General features: G+C 47.6%; 1 protein-coding gene across 2 annotated transcripts; it reads left to right on the top strand.

Moving 5' to 3' along the window:
- Nucleotides 1–63: 63 nt before the first annotated feature.
- PHTF1 (putative homeodomain transcription factor 1) lies at nucleotides 64–11,605 on the top strand. 2 transcript variants are annotated; one of them, XM_062509814.1, is made up of 18 exons: nucleotides 64–102; nucleotides 167–223; nucleotides 300–369; nucleotides 1,020–1,178; nucleotides 1,515–1,674; nucleotides 1,979–2,104; nucleotides 2,913–3,072; nucleotides 4,121–4,294; nucleotides 4,375–4,452; nucleotides 5,447–5,677; nucleotides 6,002–6,130; nucleotides 6,554–6,826; nucleotides 7,349–7,480; nucleotides 7,596–7,682; nucleotides 8,603–8,758; nucleotides 9,149–9,244; nucleotides 9,833–9,958; nucleotides 10,308–11,605. In XM_062509814.1, the coding sequence occupies exons 1-18, from the start codon at nucleotides 64–66 to the stop codon at nucleotides 10,326–10,328; spliced, it is 2,274 nt and encodes a 757-aa protein (XP_062365798.1). In that variant the 3' UTR covers nucleotides 10,329–11,605. The 2 variants fall into 2 exon arrangements, with proteins under 2 accessions (XP_062365798.1, XP_062365795.1); XM_062509811.1 differs by having other exon boundaries at nucleotides 4,354–4,452.
- The last annotated feature ends 5,038 nt before the right edge of the window (nucleotides 11,606–16,643 follow it).

Here is a 16,643-nt window from a genome sequence, read left to right as displayed (position 1 = left end):
GGGCGGTTTCCAGGGTAACGGGAGCGGGGCCGGGCTCGGGGCCGGGCCGGGCTCGGTGCCCCCATGGCCTGTCGAGATGCCATTTCATGGTACCAGAAGAAGGTGAGTGCGGCGCGGGGCGGGCTGGCGCGGGCCCGGCCGTGCCCTCAGCCTCCTCTCCCCGCAGATCGGGGCCTACGACCAGCAGATATGGGAGAAGGCCGTGGAGCAGACCCAGATGAAGGTACCGGCGGATGGGGAAGGGGGGAGCGGGCTCCGCGCCCCTCGCCGCTGACTCGGCCGTGTGTTCCGCCCCGCAGGGCTTCAAGAACAAGCCGAAGAAAAAGGGGCACATCCAGCCCGATCTGATCGACGTGGATCTGATCAGCGGTGAGCCGTGCTGGCTCCGTTCGTTCCTCTCTAGCACCGAGGGAGCGGCTGGAGCTGGGCCAGGGGAGTTTAGGTTGGAGATCAGGGAGGTTTCTTCCCCCAGAGGGTGCTGGGCACTGCTCAGGCTCCCCAGGTAATGGGCACAGCCCCGGGGCTGCCAGAGCTCCAGGAGAGTTTGGACACCACTCCAGGGATGCTCAGGGTGGGATTTGGGGTGTCTGTGCAGGGCCAGGGGATGGACTTGGCGATCCCCGTGGGTCCCTCCCGTCTCAGGATATTCCCTGATTCTGTAGGTGAATCACAGCTTTGTGCTGGGTGGGGGAAGCAGAACCTGCCCTGCTGCCAGGGGAGCCCCTGCTCGTGAGGTAAAAGCAGCGCTGAAAACCTGAGAGCAGAGCAGGAGGAACTGGGGGTGGCTCTGCAGGAGTGGTCAGTGGGACCAGGGTTGGGTGGGCAGGGAAGGGTCAGAGCCAGAGCCCCGAGAAAAGCCAAGGAGCTGCTTTAGTTGTATCTGCTGGGACTGTCGCTTTTAATGGTGCCCCAAGCTGCTGTCACCCCCTGCTCAGCCCTGGCTGCCCAAAGGGCAACTCCAGCAAGGGAGTTCTTGTGATTCACAGTTAATGGTGGCTTGTTTCCCCTTTAATTCCAAGGCTCTACCTTTGCCAAAGCCAAGCCTGAAATTCCCTGGACATCACTGACGAGGAAAGGAATTGTGAGAGTGGTGTTTTTCCCCTTGTTCAGCCAGTGGTGGATACAAGTCACTTCCCAGCGAATTTTTATGTGGCTCTTGGTGCTCTATGTTATGCAAGGTGAGGGAACAGGCTCTGCCATAAACCTCCTGCAAGGAATGTGACATCGGAGAATGTATGGATGTGGCTCTTGGGGAAATGGGTGGGAGTGGACCTGGCAGTGCTGGGGGAGAGTGGTTGGACTCGATGGTCTCAGAGGGCTTTTCCAAGCTTAGTGAGTCTATGATTTTGTAGTCCATAATCAGGATCTTGCCTGGAACCTACTTAATGTGCATTTCAAGGTGTGTGGCACGAGTAATTGCAGAAATTAAATAATAATACAACAAAGCAGAGTAAAAACAAGTAGTTGAGACAGACTTTTTAATTTTTGCTTTGATGCCATTTCCCCCTTTCCAGTCGTAGCAGTGGTGCTGTACTTCATGGTTCCTGTTGTGAGTGCCAGTGAAGTGATGGGACCCCTGTGCCTTATGCTGCTGCTGGGGACAGTTCACTGCCAGATCGTGTCCACCCAGGTGAACAGACCTGCAGGGAACAACGGGCTCAGCCGGCGCCGCAGGTGAGCACCAGCAGGGCCCTTGGTGGCATCACAGCTGGACATGCTGAGGCTGGATTGAGCTTTCCCTCCCTCAGGTTGCTCAGCAAAGATTCCCTCCAGATTTTAGCCCTTATGCCTTTCCCAGTGATGCCTTGATATACTGGGGGTACAGGCAGAATTTTTTTAATTTGGAAGTCACTGTTCTGTTTGTATGACTTCAGAAAAATGGCATCCAAAAAGCTGTTCAAATCTCATTCAGATCTTTTAAGAAAGACCTTAAAGTAGCTTCTTACACCAACTTAATTCTCCTTGTCTTAAAACTCAGGAAGTTACGCAAACCTGTGGGTGTGGATGGGAACAGTTGGTCTCCTCCTGACAGAACCAGCAAGGAAGAGCAGCCTGGCTCTGCATCTCTGCTGACCAATTTATCCAGCCTGCTCTTCCAGAGGAGGTATGTGATCCCTGCTGGGTTTGTGCTGCTCGTGACACTGGGAGCAATTTGGTACCTGGAGAATGAAGGCACAGCATGTTCTGTCACTGACATCCCCACAGCCTGTCAGGCTTTTTTTTGAATTAAAACTTTCATGGTAATGTGGGAAGCTGATTCCTCAGAAATATTTAGTATGTCCTTATTAGATCATATAAAATTAGACTGTATAAAATTAGATCATGTGGAGCCAAGTGTTAGATGAGCTGTAGAATGTGGTGGAGTGTATTTATTAGATAAGTGACCTTATTTGAGTAAGTGCTGACATTATATTGCTGTTTTAGCTGATTTCCAAAAACAATTGTGCCTTCTGGTTTGGACAGTTGTCTCACTTTAGCACCTTCTTTTTCTAAAAGTAACTCAAGGAAAAGGAAGAGAGATTGTATGGGATAATATTTCATTGTTTTCTCCTGTTTTCCCAGGTGAATTTCCTGGTGAGTTTCCAGCTCACAGGTGCTTTCTCTTCACAAGGACTTTTTGTCTTCTGAATTTCTCTTATTTTTAAAAAAATAAAATTAATGAAAATTTTCCCTTTGATTTAGAAGTTTTAAGATACCATTAGAGTTACAAAAAGCGTGTCGAGTGAGGGTGAAGCAGATGTAAATCTTTTTAGCAGACTCAGCACACAGAGAAAATGCCAGCCAAAGAAAATGATTTATCCCTTGTGTATTTTGTTTGATGCTGCACCTGTGTGACAATGGAAGACCAGAATGTTTTACCTCGAAGAGTTTTTCCCTGACATAAAAACATTTAATTGTATTTTCTCTCCTAGGAATAGAAGAGTAAAGCTGGTAGCTGAGAAAGGGACAGAGACAGAAAGTGGTGTGACTGCTGAGGGTGATGGCATCAAACCCAGATGGGCCAGATCTGAGCACAGGCTGCTGCACTTCAAAGAGAAAAGTAAACTCTCTGATGGGGAGAAGAGCCATCAGGTACTGCCAGGGGAGATCTTTTGAAATCACAGTTTCACTGTGTTCTTTGTGTGCCCAGAAGTGTGTTGGTGTTTAACTGTATGGTTTGATTTAACACAAGGTTTTCCCTCCTTCTGCTAATATTTGCATGCTTTAGGGAACCTAGAAACCCCTTTCTGCCTCTCACTGAGCAGCTGAAAAGGTGCTGGTAATTTCTTTTCATAGTCATACAATAGAATTCTAGAGTAGTTTGGGTTAGAAGGAATCTTAAAGCTCATCTCATTCCACCCCCTGCCATGGTAGAGACACCTTCCAGTAAGCCAGGTTGCTCCAAGCCCTGTCCAACCTGACCAAGTGTGGTCAAACACAGACAGTGCTGGAATGTGTGTTTTGCCAAAGTGCTCTGTTAATTGTTGACACTTCTGATCACAAGGTGTTCAGTTAAGGGAGAGTGCTGATAATGACTAAATAAATTGGCCATTTTCAAAAGGAGCTCTCTAAGATATTTTATCTTGCAAGACTGAGATATCCCTTGGGGAGAGAGATAGAGCTAAAGCATCGTGACCTCTGTTGAAAGCTTTGAAACATAGATTTTGGGATTTACTCTGTGGGCCAGTGGTGTGTTAACTCCACATGAACTTGGAATAGATCCTGTGTGGAATTCTGTCCTACTGTGCCATCCCACCTCCTCTCTGTGAAGGAGTTTCAGTGTAGGGGCACAGCCAGGATTTTGGGTTTGTTACCCCTCAGCTCATAGGCACATCTGAGCTTAAGGCTGCTGGTAAGGAACAGCCAGGAGCTGCTGCTGCCTCCTCCTCTTCCTGCCCTTGCCCCAGCTCCAACTCCACCCACCCAAAATTCTCTCTCCTTACCTCTGGGGCAAGACAAGAGCAGGGGAAAGGAGTTAAAATCTGTGAGGTCTCTGTGATGCCAAGAGAATTCTCTTTTCTGTGGGGATCGTGTGCTGGCTCTGCAGGCACTGAGGGTTGTGCCAGGGGGCAGCTCTGCCTCTGAGCCTTTGATGGGATTCAGGCTGGTCCTTGGTGTGGCTTTGGCCATGCATTTGTAGGATGATGGCACCAACAGGGACGGTGTTTCTGACGAGCTGTCGAGTGAGGAGGACGCCGAGGCCACAACACAAAGGATCCTGTTACACCACAGCATGGAAGGGGCTTCCAGTGACAACAGCTACGAGGAGAAGAGGAGGAGGCCTCTGGTTTCTCTCAACCAGGCTGTCTCACAGGTACCCAGGTGGGATTAGTGCTGTCTCCCACACTTCGTTTTACTGTGGATAATGAGGAGGTTTTCCTTTGGTCTTGGCAGGTCAAGCAAGCCCTGAAAGGTGCCAGAGACTCTGACAGTGTTGTGGAGTCTGAACTGGAATGCACATTATACAGGCAGGTATGTTCATAAAGTCAGGAGAGGGAGCTTTGCCAGGCCTGGTAGGTTCACAGAACCAGAGAATGGGCTGGAAGGGACCTTAAAGCTCATCTTGTTCCAACCCCCCTCCATCAGAACAGACAGTTATGAAATGATTGTGCTTCAGATTCCTCTGGTGTGACCTCCTCCCTCCCTGCTGCTTGGCAGCTTCGTAAACCTTCACAATGTTCACAATCCTGATTGTGCTGCTTTGTTAAACAAACCACAAACAAACAAATAACTAACTCTGTTCACAGCAAAGCTGCCTCTAAGTGCTCTTGTGGAATTAGAAAGAGATGCAAGTGCTCTTGTGGTTGGGAGGCAGTGCTGTGCTTGCAGCTTTTAAGCTAATAAATTTTGATTTTAAAATCACAGACTGTCCCGAGTTGGAAGGGACCCACAAGGATCAAGTCCAACTCCTGTAATGAAGGAATAAATCTATTCTGTGAGATATACTCAGTCATTTCATTACTTTTGGTTTTTTTGGCCCGACCACTCACCCTACCTGAAAATAAAATATAAATACGTGAATATCAAGTTATAAATATGAAGATATATAAATTAATACAAAATATAAATATTAAAACAAATTATGCAAAAGGAATAAAAATTACATTTTTGTATTAAAATTACTACATCAGTTTTTATTTTGTAGGTTGGGAATGCAGGTAGGGAATTAAGGAGCTCTTTGTGAGTTCTGGTACAGAAATGCTTTTCCCCAAAAACATTGTCTTAAATCATTTCCACCATGTGGGTGCAACTGGGAGCACTCAAAGCTCTGGGAAGCTGGGGGAAAAGAGGAGGAGAAAGAGGATGAGGAAGAGGAGGAGAAGGAGAAAGTGGAGGAGGAGAAGGACGAGCATGAGGAGGAGAAGGTTGATGAGGACAAAGAGGACGGTGAGGAGGAGAAGGAGGCGCTGGGTTTAGGAAGCAGCCGTGGGGCTGTGCCTTTGTGTGACCTTTGCTGCTGCTGCAGGACCCCAGGCCGTGCCTGGGCGCGGCGCCCCGGAGCTGCAGCGTGAGCCGGCGGGACTCGGAGAGCACCCGGCGGGACTCGGAGAGCACCCGGCAGGACTCGGAGACCGAGGACATGCTGTGGGACGATCTCCTGCACGGCCCCGAGTGCCGCTCGTCCGGCACCAGCGACAGCGAGGAGCGCTCCGCCAGGGACTGCCGCAGGGACCTCAAGGAAGATGTGTTCCAGCAGGTTGGTGGTTCCATCCGGGAGCCGGGACTGCTTCTCCCTCTTCCCCACCTTCCCAAGTGCGAGGGCACACGGGGATGCTGTTGGTATAAGGGGAGCAAACTGGATGAGGCCAGAGTCACATGGAAATCTGGAGTGCTCTAAATGATATCAGTGATTCCTGATCAGGTCCATCCCTCCCTTCTGCATGGTTGCTTATCCCAAAACGAAGTATTTCACCCAAAATGGAATTTCCCCCTCAATCCAATTGCATTCTAGGCAAAGGCGTTACTTACGGCAGTACAGGAAGAGCTGACCCGCCTTTTGCACTCCTCGCTTTTTTTCCAGAACCATCTGTTTTGGCTACAGAACACCAGCCCAGCATCTGCCAAAGTGAGTGCTCTGATCTGGGAAGGGAATGACTGCAAGAAGGTGGACATGTCCGTGCTGGAGATCAGTGGCATTATCATGAGCAGGGTAAGGGGGCTGTGTGGCATTGCAACCTCTCGCTCACACTTCAGACAACAGCCACCAAAACCCCTGGAAATAGTTACACATGCAAATGTTAGGGGCAGTATGAAACTGGTCCCACCCCAGCTGCAAAGATGGTCGTCCCACATGTTCTTACTAAAAATTGCATAACCCCCAATTTAGGAGATCTCTTGAAGATTGACAAGTGCTGCTTGTTGCTGATTGTCTCTGCAGGGTGCTGAAGGTGGGGGGTTGATTATTTGGCTGATTGGTTTTGGGTTTGGACTGAAATGGGTGGAATTATTTTAGGCTTTGTCCTGTGAAGGGAAGGGAACCAACTGCTTGCCTGAGTGGATGCTACCACCACGACAGGACTTTTCTTTGAAGCAAACCCCAGGTAATCATCCCATTTTTATTCCTGCTTGCCAGGTTAATGCCCACCAGCAAGGAGTGGGCTATCAAATGCTGGGAAACATCATCACCATTGGATTGGCCTTCCTGCCATTCCTGTACAGACTGTTCCGCACAGATAACCTGGAGCAGCTCTGCTCCATTTCTCTGATGGAGCTTCTGCACATCTTCTGTGGAGCCCCTGCCAGCATCCCTGTGCTCATCCTGTCTGCCATCAACTTTCTGGAAAGGCTGTGCTTAACCTGGATGTTTTTCTTCATGATGTGTGTTGCTGAGAGAACCTACAAACAGGTGGGTTGAAAGGTCCTGGTGCCTTTCAGGAACCTGGAAAGCAGGAATAAAAATGGGATGTTGACCTTAAAGCTCATTTCATCCCAGCTCTTGCCAAGGTCAGGGAGGGGAGTCTGAGAAGGCTCTTAATGATCAGTCACAAATTATACTTATCAATCCTGGCAGCCCTGTTCCCCCCTTACCTGTCCCCAAGGTCTTACTCTGTCCTCTCTCTGTTACCCAGAGACGTTGTGGTTGCCTCACCCCTGGAAGTCTTCAAGGCCAGGTTGGACAGGGCTTGGAGCAACCTGGGAGAGCGGAAGGTATTCCTGCCCATGACAAGGGCTGGAAAAAGATGAGCTTTAAGGTCCCTCCCAATACAAACCAGTCTGGAATTCTATGACAACAGCTGCTGCTAGAGAGGTTGAGCACCCAGATCTCATGCTGGGCTTCCCCAGTGACCCTTTTTGCCAGGTACCACTAAGAATCCCAAGCAATCTGTTCTGTTTTATACTAATTTATGGTTCTGTTTTTAACTTGCAGAGGTTTTTGTTTGCCAAGCTCTTCAGTCACATTACATCTGCTCGGAAAGCCAGGAAATACGAGATCCCTCACTTCAGGCTCAAGAAGGTGGAGAACATCAAGATCTGGTTATCCCTTCGCTCCTACCTGAAGGTGAGTTCTGATCTGGGGTTTGGTTAGTGCAGAGAGAGTGCCAGTGCCAGCTGTTTGTGGTGAGTTTTGGCTGCACACCACACTCAGCCCTGACCCTGTGTCCTTGTTTCTGCAGAGACGAGGCCCCCAGAGGTCTGTGGATGTTGTGGTGTCCTCAGTCTTTTTGCTGGCTCTTTCAATTGCTTTTATCTGCTGTGCCCAGGTGAGATTTTAACCTTTGTGGTTTATCAAGTAGGGAAAACCCACCCAAGTGCTGGAGGCTTTTCTTTCACTTGTCTACCAAAGGCTTGAAGTGGAGCTGTTTGACCCCAGAGTAACATAGAGTGTAGTATTTTTTAAGAGCTTTGTCATTTTGAGTTGGAAAATGTTCATTCTGTGCTTGCAGGGCAAGGTCAGGGGTTATATAATCATTAGGAAAATTTCAGGACATGGCCATTTGGGCACAAGAGAGGAGACTCTGCCCAAGGACCTCAAGTGTTCACAGGACATTTATTCCAGAGGGCTGATTGGAGCATGCTCTGTAACCACCATGTGGAAAAGCAGGTCAAGAACTATTACTGGCACATTTTAACCCTTGACTAAACCTGTTACAGGCAGCAGTGCCAATGCTGGAGCTGTTTTCTTGGTCAGTGGCGTGTTCAGGCAGGTCCTTGATGCTCTGAAGGGGCAGCTGTGGTAGCAGAGGCTGGTGGTTTGTAGATACTGGCACTGCTGTTCTTGTAAGCCACAGGTTTCCAGAGGAAGGAATGACAATCCTATTCCTGCTGTGTGAGTCCATACTGGGAAAGGCAGGAGCAGCTTAGCCTGGATGAAGCTGCCAGTGGGACAAGGAAAGGCACTTCATTGCCTGTTAGTTGGACAGAGGGAAGGGAGAGGAGGAACAAGGCTCCTTTTCTGAGCAGAAGGAAAAAATATCCAATTCCAAGCTAAAGGCAGGTTAGAAATGAGACCTTTCCCTGTAAAACCATCAGAGGAGTGATTTACACTTCCTGGGAAGAGCTGTCAGTGGCTGTAGAGCACCCAGGGCTGGGCAGAGGAGGAGCAAGGGCAGTTCTTGTGCACTTGTCCCAAGAACAGGCACCTTGCCAGTGACATTTGGTGCTTTGTTTTGTCCCCTTGCAGGTTCTTAAGGGTCACAAAACCTTTCTGAGTGCAGCTTACAACTGGGAGTTCCTGATGTGGGAGGCAGCACTGCTCCTCTTCCTGCTACGTCTGGCATCTCTGGGCTCTGAGACCAACAAGAAGTACAGCAACATTTCCATCCTGCTCACTGAGCAGGTAGCTGCCTTTAGCTTGTTCTCCCGTGGGCTTTGTGGTTTGTTTGGATATAATTACTGTATTTCAAACCAGCTTAAATACTGGAATCAAACTTTAAAATGTAGCAACCAACCCTTGTGTTGGCCAGAAGGCAAAAAAGCACTGGTCAGCATGGGAGGGGTGAGCTGGTCCTGTTGGGACAGACTCAAACTCCACAGTTCTAGATTATTTTGGTCTCTGGGCTAATGTGCACTAGCCAAAACAGTTGGAAAAGAATGATGTTATCAGTGCTAAATTCACTAGTTCAGGAGTGACAGCACACTGCAGAAATGGTTCCAGTTTCCCTTAGTTAGGAGTCAGCTGGGGGCTGGTGCTGGAATATCAACCCCTGGCCTGTGGTGTCTGTCACAGATAAACTTGTACCTGAAGATGGAGAAGAAGCCAAACAAGAAGGAGCAGCTGTCTCTGGTAAACAATGTGCTGAAACTGTCCACAAAGCTGCTGAAGGTGAGATGCTCTGCCTGAATGGTTGGATTTTATGGAAGCAGGGAGTTATGGCAATGCCACTTGGCCCTGCCCTTCCCTTAGCTCTGGGAGTTGGTGCTCACAAAGGGGGTTTTCAGTGCTGCTGCAGCTGTGACAGGAGAGGGAGCAGCACAAGGCCAGTGTAAGTAATTAGTGCTGTGAACTCTTGATGAGCAGTGGTTTAATTAAGTGAGGGGAACTGGGGTGAGCACAGCAGCTCCTGACTGCTCCAGTCTCATTTTCCTTCAGCAGCTCTGATGCTGGAGCTCACTGCCAGGAGCAGGGAGAGATTTGGGAATGAGTGAGCAGAGTCTGGGAGTCCCTAGATGGGGCTGGGTGATTCTGCAGCCTGGGGTGTCAGGCTCTGGAGCAGCTGGGGTTGCTGTAGAGACTTTGGATTCAGCAGGAGATGTCTCTGGAACATTGGCAATTCCTGTACATTTAAAAATTCTGTACATGTATTTAAAAAAGGCTGCCCAGTCCGTTGGAGTGCCAGTGCTAAGCTAAAAGTTAGAGGATGGATTCTTTGGTATTGGTGCATGCTAATGGACCCTTGTCCTGTCACTGCAGGAATTGGACAGTCCATTCAGGCTCTATGGACTGACCATGAACCCACTGATCTACAACATCACACGGGTTGTCATCCTCTCTGCTGTCTCAGGAGTGATCAGTGACCTGCTAGGATTCAATATCAGGGTAAGTGTCCCTGTCTCAACCAGCAGAACAGCTCTGGGGTCACTTCTGGGGTCACAGCCCTGAGAGAAGCCTGGGTTTGCACTGGGAACTCAGACACCAGAATGTGTTGGGTGTGTCCCCACTTCCCTGAGCCAGTTTTGGGGGGAGAGACAGAGCTCACTTCAGTTTCAGTTCCCTTCAGGTGAAGCTGTGAGAATCCAGAGTTCCTCCCTTTATCCCAGTCCTTCTGTGGCTCATCCTGAAACTGGAGCTCACTGAGCAGAGCAGGATGGGCAGGAGACACAGAATGTTACCTGGAGATGAAGACCATTCCTGTTAGACCCAAACTCCCTTTCTTGTCTCTTTGCAGTTATGGAAAATTAAACCATGAGCTGGCAGAGTATCAACCCTGGACATCTCCACCAGACACTGGAGAAGAGAACCAGCAGTGTGGGCAGAAAGAAGAAAACTGACAGAAATCTGTAATTCCAATTTTTAAACAGATGCCCAGTGTATGTATCAGAAGTTTTCTTTCTGCTTTACTGCTCTCCAGCATCTGGAATCAACTGGTCTCATCAGTGATGTCATCCCATGGCATGCACAGAAAAACTGCATTAATGGGGCCAAATCCTGGCAGCTGGCACTGAACCAGCAGGAACTGGTGTGGGACATCAACCACTAAAGCCATACAAGAGCTGCAGCTGGGGGGACACCAATGGCTGTGACTGGGGCCATGTTTCTGTAAAAGCTGCACTCTGGGCATGTGACAAGGAGGGACTCAGCCCTCCTGGGCCAGTCAGCCTTCCAGTGCTTCCAGTCACTTCAGTGCTGTGAGGCTGCACTGAAATATTCCAGGCTGAGAGTCCTTTGCTGCACTGACGTGCCTGTGCTGAAGAGCTTTTCTTTCCTTAAAGCTCAGTGTGCTCAAGGCTTTGCCTCCATCCTGAAGCACCCCAGGATGCATCAGATGAATTCCCTCTCCCTGCTGCCAATCCAGCAACCCCCAAATCCTGCTGGTGGCTTGTGCTGGGGCTGCTGCAAAGAAATTATCAGTATTTTTTGAGGACAGTGGTTACAGGAGTAAAACCTTTCCACACACACGACAGGCAAAGTGTTCATGAGCTGGAGAATGTCTTGCCACATCTGCTCCCTGGAATACTCGGCTCCATCGTGTCCTGGCTGTGGCAGCAGCTCTGCTCCATGGTGGGAGCAGTTGTTGCAGCCCAGCACTGCAATAGAGCCTCACCCTGAACACCTGGGGAGGAAATCTGGGGGGAAAAAACAGCTTTGACAGAGACTTCCTCAGGTTCATGTTTAGAAAGGTCATGGAGAGCAAGAAAATATTTGAAGCATTCTGTAACATTTCCCTTCACTGGCTCCAGTGGCTTCTATTTATTAGTACTGAAAAGAGCAAAAACTGAGGAGCTTCTCATTCCATCACAGGAGGGTAAAATGGCAGAAGAATTTTTGGTAGTAAATTGTTTACAGCTATTTTCTGTACAAGGTAAAGTTCTGAGATGTAAAAGGAGGTGACAGTTTTGTATAGCAAAATGTGCAAACAAACCTTCAGGACAAGCACTTCATCATTGCCAACGGTTTCTACAGCACCTGATGATTTTTATACCATCTTTTTGAACATCTGTTACTGGAATGAGGGGTCAAGGAAACATCCAATAATAAATTGCATTTGCTTTCCAGAACAACAGCATGTTTGTGGGTAAAACCTGGGTCACAGCCCTGAAGGCCAACCAAGAGCCTGGTTTAGACAGTGCAGAACAGGCCATGAACTGGAGCTAGGTTTTAAGATCTATGTAAAAATAATGAGTGATTTACAGGTCTCTCTCCAGTCAGTACCTCAGGAGTCTGTGTGAAGGTGCTGTGCAATAGATAAATATTTACAGCCAGCACAGCCATCCATTGTGTAGCATTCCAAGGCCACTTGGATGCAGGAAGCACAGAGAAAGGTCTAGGGAAGGGGAAATCCCACACAGGTAGGACATTATCACATTCACACACAGGAAAACAGGGGAGGTGATGGCAGGGAAATTATTTCAGTGCTGCCAATTCCTCTGGAATTAAAGGTCTGGGTTTGTCACTGTCCTCAGTGCTCAGGGTGAGGGCACACATCATAACCCAGCCCCAGCCTCGGGAAGAACACAGGAATATCTGCACAGGCTACTCAGAGTACTGAATATTTCACAGCCCTACTCCAGCCAGGGAGGATTTGTTTGTGTTCTGCTCCACAGCAAACCTCAATGGATCACCCAGCAGCTGAGCACAGTTCAGAGCTGCTTTAAAGCCCTTTGAATTCCCAAAGTCTTTGTTTTAAAAGCTGTTTGAGCAGACAGCTGTCCTTGTGAAGAATTCCACTCACAACTGCCTCACTGGGCTTCACTAAAGTTTCAAAGCCACAATGAAATATTCTCTTACTTTCAAAGAGCAACTTCTATCAGTTTGAATTTTGAGTAAGTGAAGCTCAATATTTTACTCCTTTCTACTGCAAACTGGACCAATGGATTCCTTTTCCCACTTTTCTGCAGTCATTAAACACCTCAGATGTCAGGAAATCATCACTAAATTATGAATAAAATAAACCCCTTCAGTCTGTTGTTCTGACAGCCATGGGGCTGATGTGGCAGTGATTTCTGGGGGTAACATCCTTCTGTAAAATATCCCTGCCAGCCCAAACCTCAGGTGTGAGTCCCCTGTACCCTGTGTGCCATCAGCACTCCTTGATCACTCATTCAGAGAAAAATTGGGGAGAGCTCTTAAACACACAGGCAAAAACTACACTGATGAAGCTGCTCTGGTAGCTGAGTCTGTCCCAATGTCAGTTTTTGCCTCTATAGAGATAAAAAAAAAATCCACTTCTTAATTAGCAATAAGTAATTAAAGATGGGAGTTCAGCCTCAGCTCTGCACCCAGGCTAAAGATGTCATGGTGCCACAAGTGAAACCAAAGGAATTATATTATTGAACAGAACCCAGGGTTTCCTCACACAGAGGTTTGCAAACCAAATCCCCCTGAATCAAGGAACTGAAGTGATGGTGTTGTGTTCAGAAAAAGCACTGTCACAGAATTATGTCAAATATCATATTTAGCTCCAGGGTTTTGTATTGGATATAAAAATCCCAGGAAACAAATCAATGGAGCAGCATCAGTGGCTTGTTTGCTGCCCTGGGACTGACAACCAACTGTCCCCTGTTCCTGGCCCAGCAGGACCACGAGGGATTCCTGATGTCAACATGCACCAAGCTCTGGAGAAAAGCCCCACTTCAGCCCAAACCTGCCTTGTCTGTGGCTGGAACCCACGTGGGAAGGATTAGATGGACTGGATACAGGAGATAGCTTGGCACAAGAGAGGAAGTGAGTCAGGATCACACTGGCAGCAGAGGCATTAATAAATAACTTTGTTCAGAACTCCCAGCACTCGGAGAAGCTGCAGCAGGAGCAGCAGACATGGCCTGCAAAGGGACATGGGGGCAGCAGCTCATGGCAGAGTGTCCCTGAAGCCATCCACAACATCCCTCATGCAGCTTAGATGAGGACAAATCAAATACTTTTCCCCCTCTAACCAGTTTCTGAGAAGAAAAGAGACACCTGTGTGAAAAGAACCAATGCTTTAAATGAACCTCATTGGAAAACTGTTTAGAACATGTTCCCTGATCCAACCTTTCCTGATATCCAACCTCTCCCTTATTCCAACTTTCCCTGATATCCAAACTTTCCTGATATCCATCCTTTCCCTGATCCAACCTTTCCTGATATCCAGCCTCTCCTGATATTCCAACTTTCCCTGATATCCAAACTTGCCCTGATCCAACCTTTCCTTATACTCAATCTTTCCAGATATTCCAACTTTCCCTGATATCCAGCCTGTCCCTGATCCATCCTTTCCTGATATCCCACCTTTCCCTGATATCCAATCTTTCCTGATATCCATCCCAACTCCCCTGACAGCTCCAGCCCTTGCCTGGCTGCTGTCCCTCAGACCCTGCTGAGGTCTCCTCTCCTCCACCCAAACCTTTGGGTTTCCTTCCCCAACAAGCAAAGCCCTGGAGCTCAGTATGACTCCAGAGGGAGGAGAAGGAGCACGAGAGAAAACGTCAACAATGAAAAGCTAATTACTGTGAAGAATGGGATAAGGGAAGTTAACAATACCAAGAATTCCACATCCAATTAAGCCTCCCAGGCAGGATCTGTGCCAGCTCCAGCCTGCAGATGCAGCACAAAGAGAGGCAGAGCCCAGTGCCAGAGGCAGGGAAGCACCAGGGCTGGATGGCATCTCATGGGCACCTGGCTCAGCTCCATGCTCCAGCCTCTGAAAATGCAGCCACAATCATCGTTCTTTCTGCTGCAGCCATTTATTTTGCTTTTACTGCAATATCCAAGAGTGAATTCCTTACACAAAGATAAGAATTAACATCATATTTTGGAAAAAAAAAAAAGTTTATATTTCCAGAGATGGCACAGAACAGCAACAGCACAATGCACACACAGACATTCCTTAAAAATTCACTTACCTGGACTGTGATTCTCCTCCCAGCTCTCTGCTCCACACTGCAATCTCCTGTTGGGGCTCCTAAAGTGCCCCAAAGCACCTGCTGCTCACAAAAAAAAAAAAAAAATTAAAGAGATGAGGACCTTAAGGCAGATTTAAATTCTCTATTTTGAGAATTTAAACTGAATTTATCCCAGCTCAGGGTAATTGTTTTGTTCTGTGTGGAAACATTCAGAACATTTTTCCTTTTCATGCTAAGATAAGCACAGAATTCTTTAGGACACTTTACCAAATCTATAGCAGCACCAGTGCAACATTTTCTGTTTCTTTCATTACTCTGAGTGTTCAGCTGTCCTAAGGAGATAACCAGATTTAAAACGTGAGCAAAAACATTCTGAGAGACAATTTAGTGCATTTTTGCACCCAACTTTTCTACCTGTGTCCAGCAGAGAAAGGTTTTGACATTCTGCTTCTGAGAATTCCCTGGCAGTGCCAGGGATGAGAGTTCCCCACATCCCCACATCCTCTGATGGCTTCCTGTACCTGGGAATGACTTTTCTGCTTTTATCCTGCTTTTCCTCAGAAAAAGCAACACAGTTTTATGGATCCTGACACAAACAGAAGGGTTTTAGCCTGTTTGGAAGCTGATAAAGGTCAGAAGGGATCAGGGCTGGTCAGATCCGTGAAATTGGTTCAGATATTCAATTTATTAAAATTCTGTAAGACATTAAAGAGCCATGGCTATTTGAGAAATATCCCTCTGGAAAGGGGAGGGAATGAGAACCTGCAGGGGCAATGGGGATTTTGGAGGCCCCAAAAATGGAGGGAAATTTCCAAATTATTTAAGGTACAACAGAGTTTTCCATTGCCCAGCTCCAGGAAAGGTGAGGAACTGGTCCCAGAGTCACACTGGTGGAATGAGTTCACTGACAGGAATTTTAAATCGTTTTGTCTTCTCCCAAAAGCTGAATAAAAATTGAAGTATCATTTTAATAAAACCATTTAAAATAACTTCACATTATTTTCCTCTCAGTGGAAAATAATGCTATTGTGCACTTTACAATAAATCCAGTGCATCTGAGGAAGAAAATTTCAGGATATAAAAATAACACTGGCACTTAAGAATAAGGAACCACAGCCTGTGCAAAAAGCTCCTTTTAGGTAGAACCTGAACTGCCTCAAGATGGACTTTTGTGCGGAATTGTAAACTGATAAACTCCTTTTTCCTGAATGGGGTATAAAATACAATCACAAACACCAAAACTAGAGCTGTTCCAGCCCTGTTGGGTGCAGCACATTGCTGCATTTCTTAATTAAGAGCAAACAAATTCAATTAAAATGTAAAAAGTGCTCAAGCATCTTAAGGGAAGGGAAATTTAAAGTCTATTAAACTGAATTTCTCAGGTATGTGGGGCCTCCCAAACCCTTCACAGCCCTGTTTGTTGCCCTTCCTGTGACATCCTTAAAGAGGTTTTCCTCTTGAGATAAAAATGTCACCTTTTCCTCCTAGTCCACGCTCAGATTTTTACTTGAGAAGCACAGGCAAGGTAAATGCCATCTGTTGGTAGGAATCCTACAGCCCTGCTCCGAGCTGGCAAGGGACAAGAGCTCCTGCTTTGGTGAAAAATGTTAAAAAATCTCTTCTGGCGCATGAAGGGGATTCATTGATTCCCAGGAAAAGCAAAGATCCCTGGGCTGGGAGGGAGGGAAGGGACCTGGCACAGGATTTGTTGCCAGGATCAGAGGGCAAAGCACAAACTCTGCCAGGGTTTGTGCCCAGTGAGGCTCCACAGCTCCCAGCAGAAAGGATATTTTGGATTTTTTTTTTTTTTTTGAAGCAGCATCCCGGGTTTTCCCAGCTGTGGAGCAGCCCTGAGAGCTCTCCCTGACTCACTCACATCATTCTGGATTTCCTGCACACAGGGCTCTGCTGACAGCCAAACTCTGCTCCTGCAGCTGCATCCAGGGGAACCTGAAAATGGAGATTTATTCCCACTCCAGTGAACAGGTTCTGCTCCTTTCTCCTTCACTGTCACAAAATTCTTTACATCTGAAACACTCAACCCCAGCTCCCCTGAGCCACAGATTTTTTTCTGATTGATCTTCACTCTGGTTTTACCACCTGCTATTGAGGGGTTTTTATTCCCTCTCTTTGTTGAGTGTTACCAGGTTCAGGTTTTATCTCTACATTTCAGCTCCAAATCT

The sequence above is a fragment of the Cinclus cinclus genome, chromosome 27 (assembly GCF_963662255.1).
Source record: "Cinclus cinclus chromosome 27, bCinCin1.1, whole genome shotgun sequence".
Classification (NCBI taxonomy): Eukaryota; Metazoa; Chordata; class Aves; order Passeriformes; family Cinclidae; genus Cinclus; species Cinclus cinclus.
This window is presented reverse-complemented; position numbering and strand designations above follow the sequence as displayed.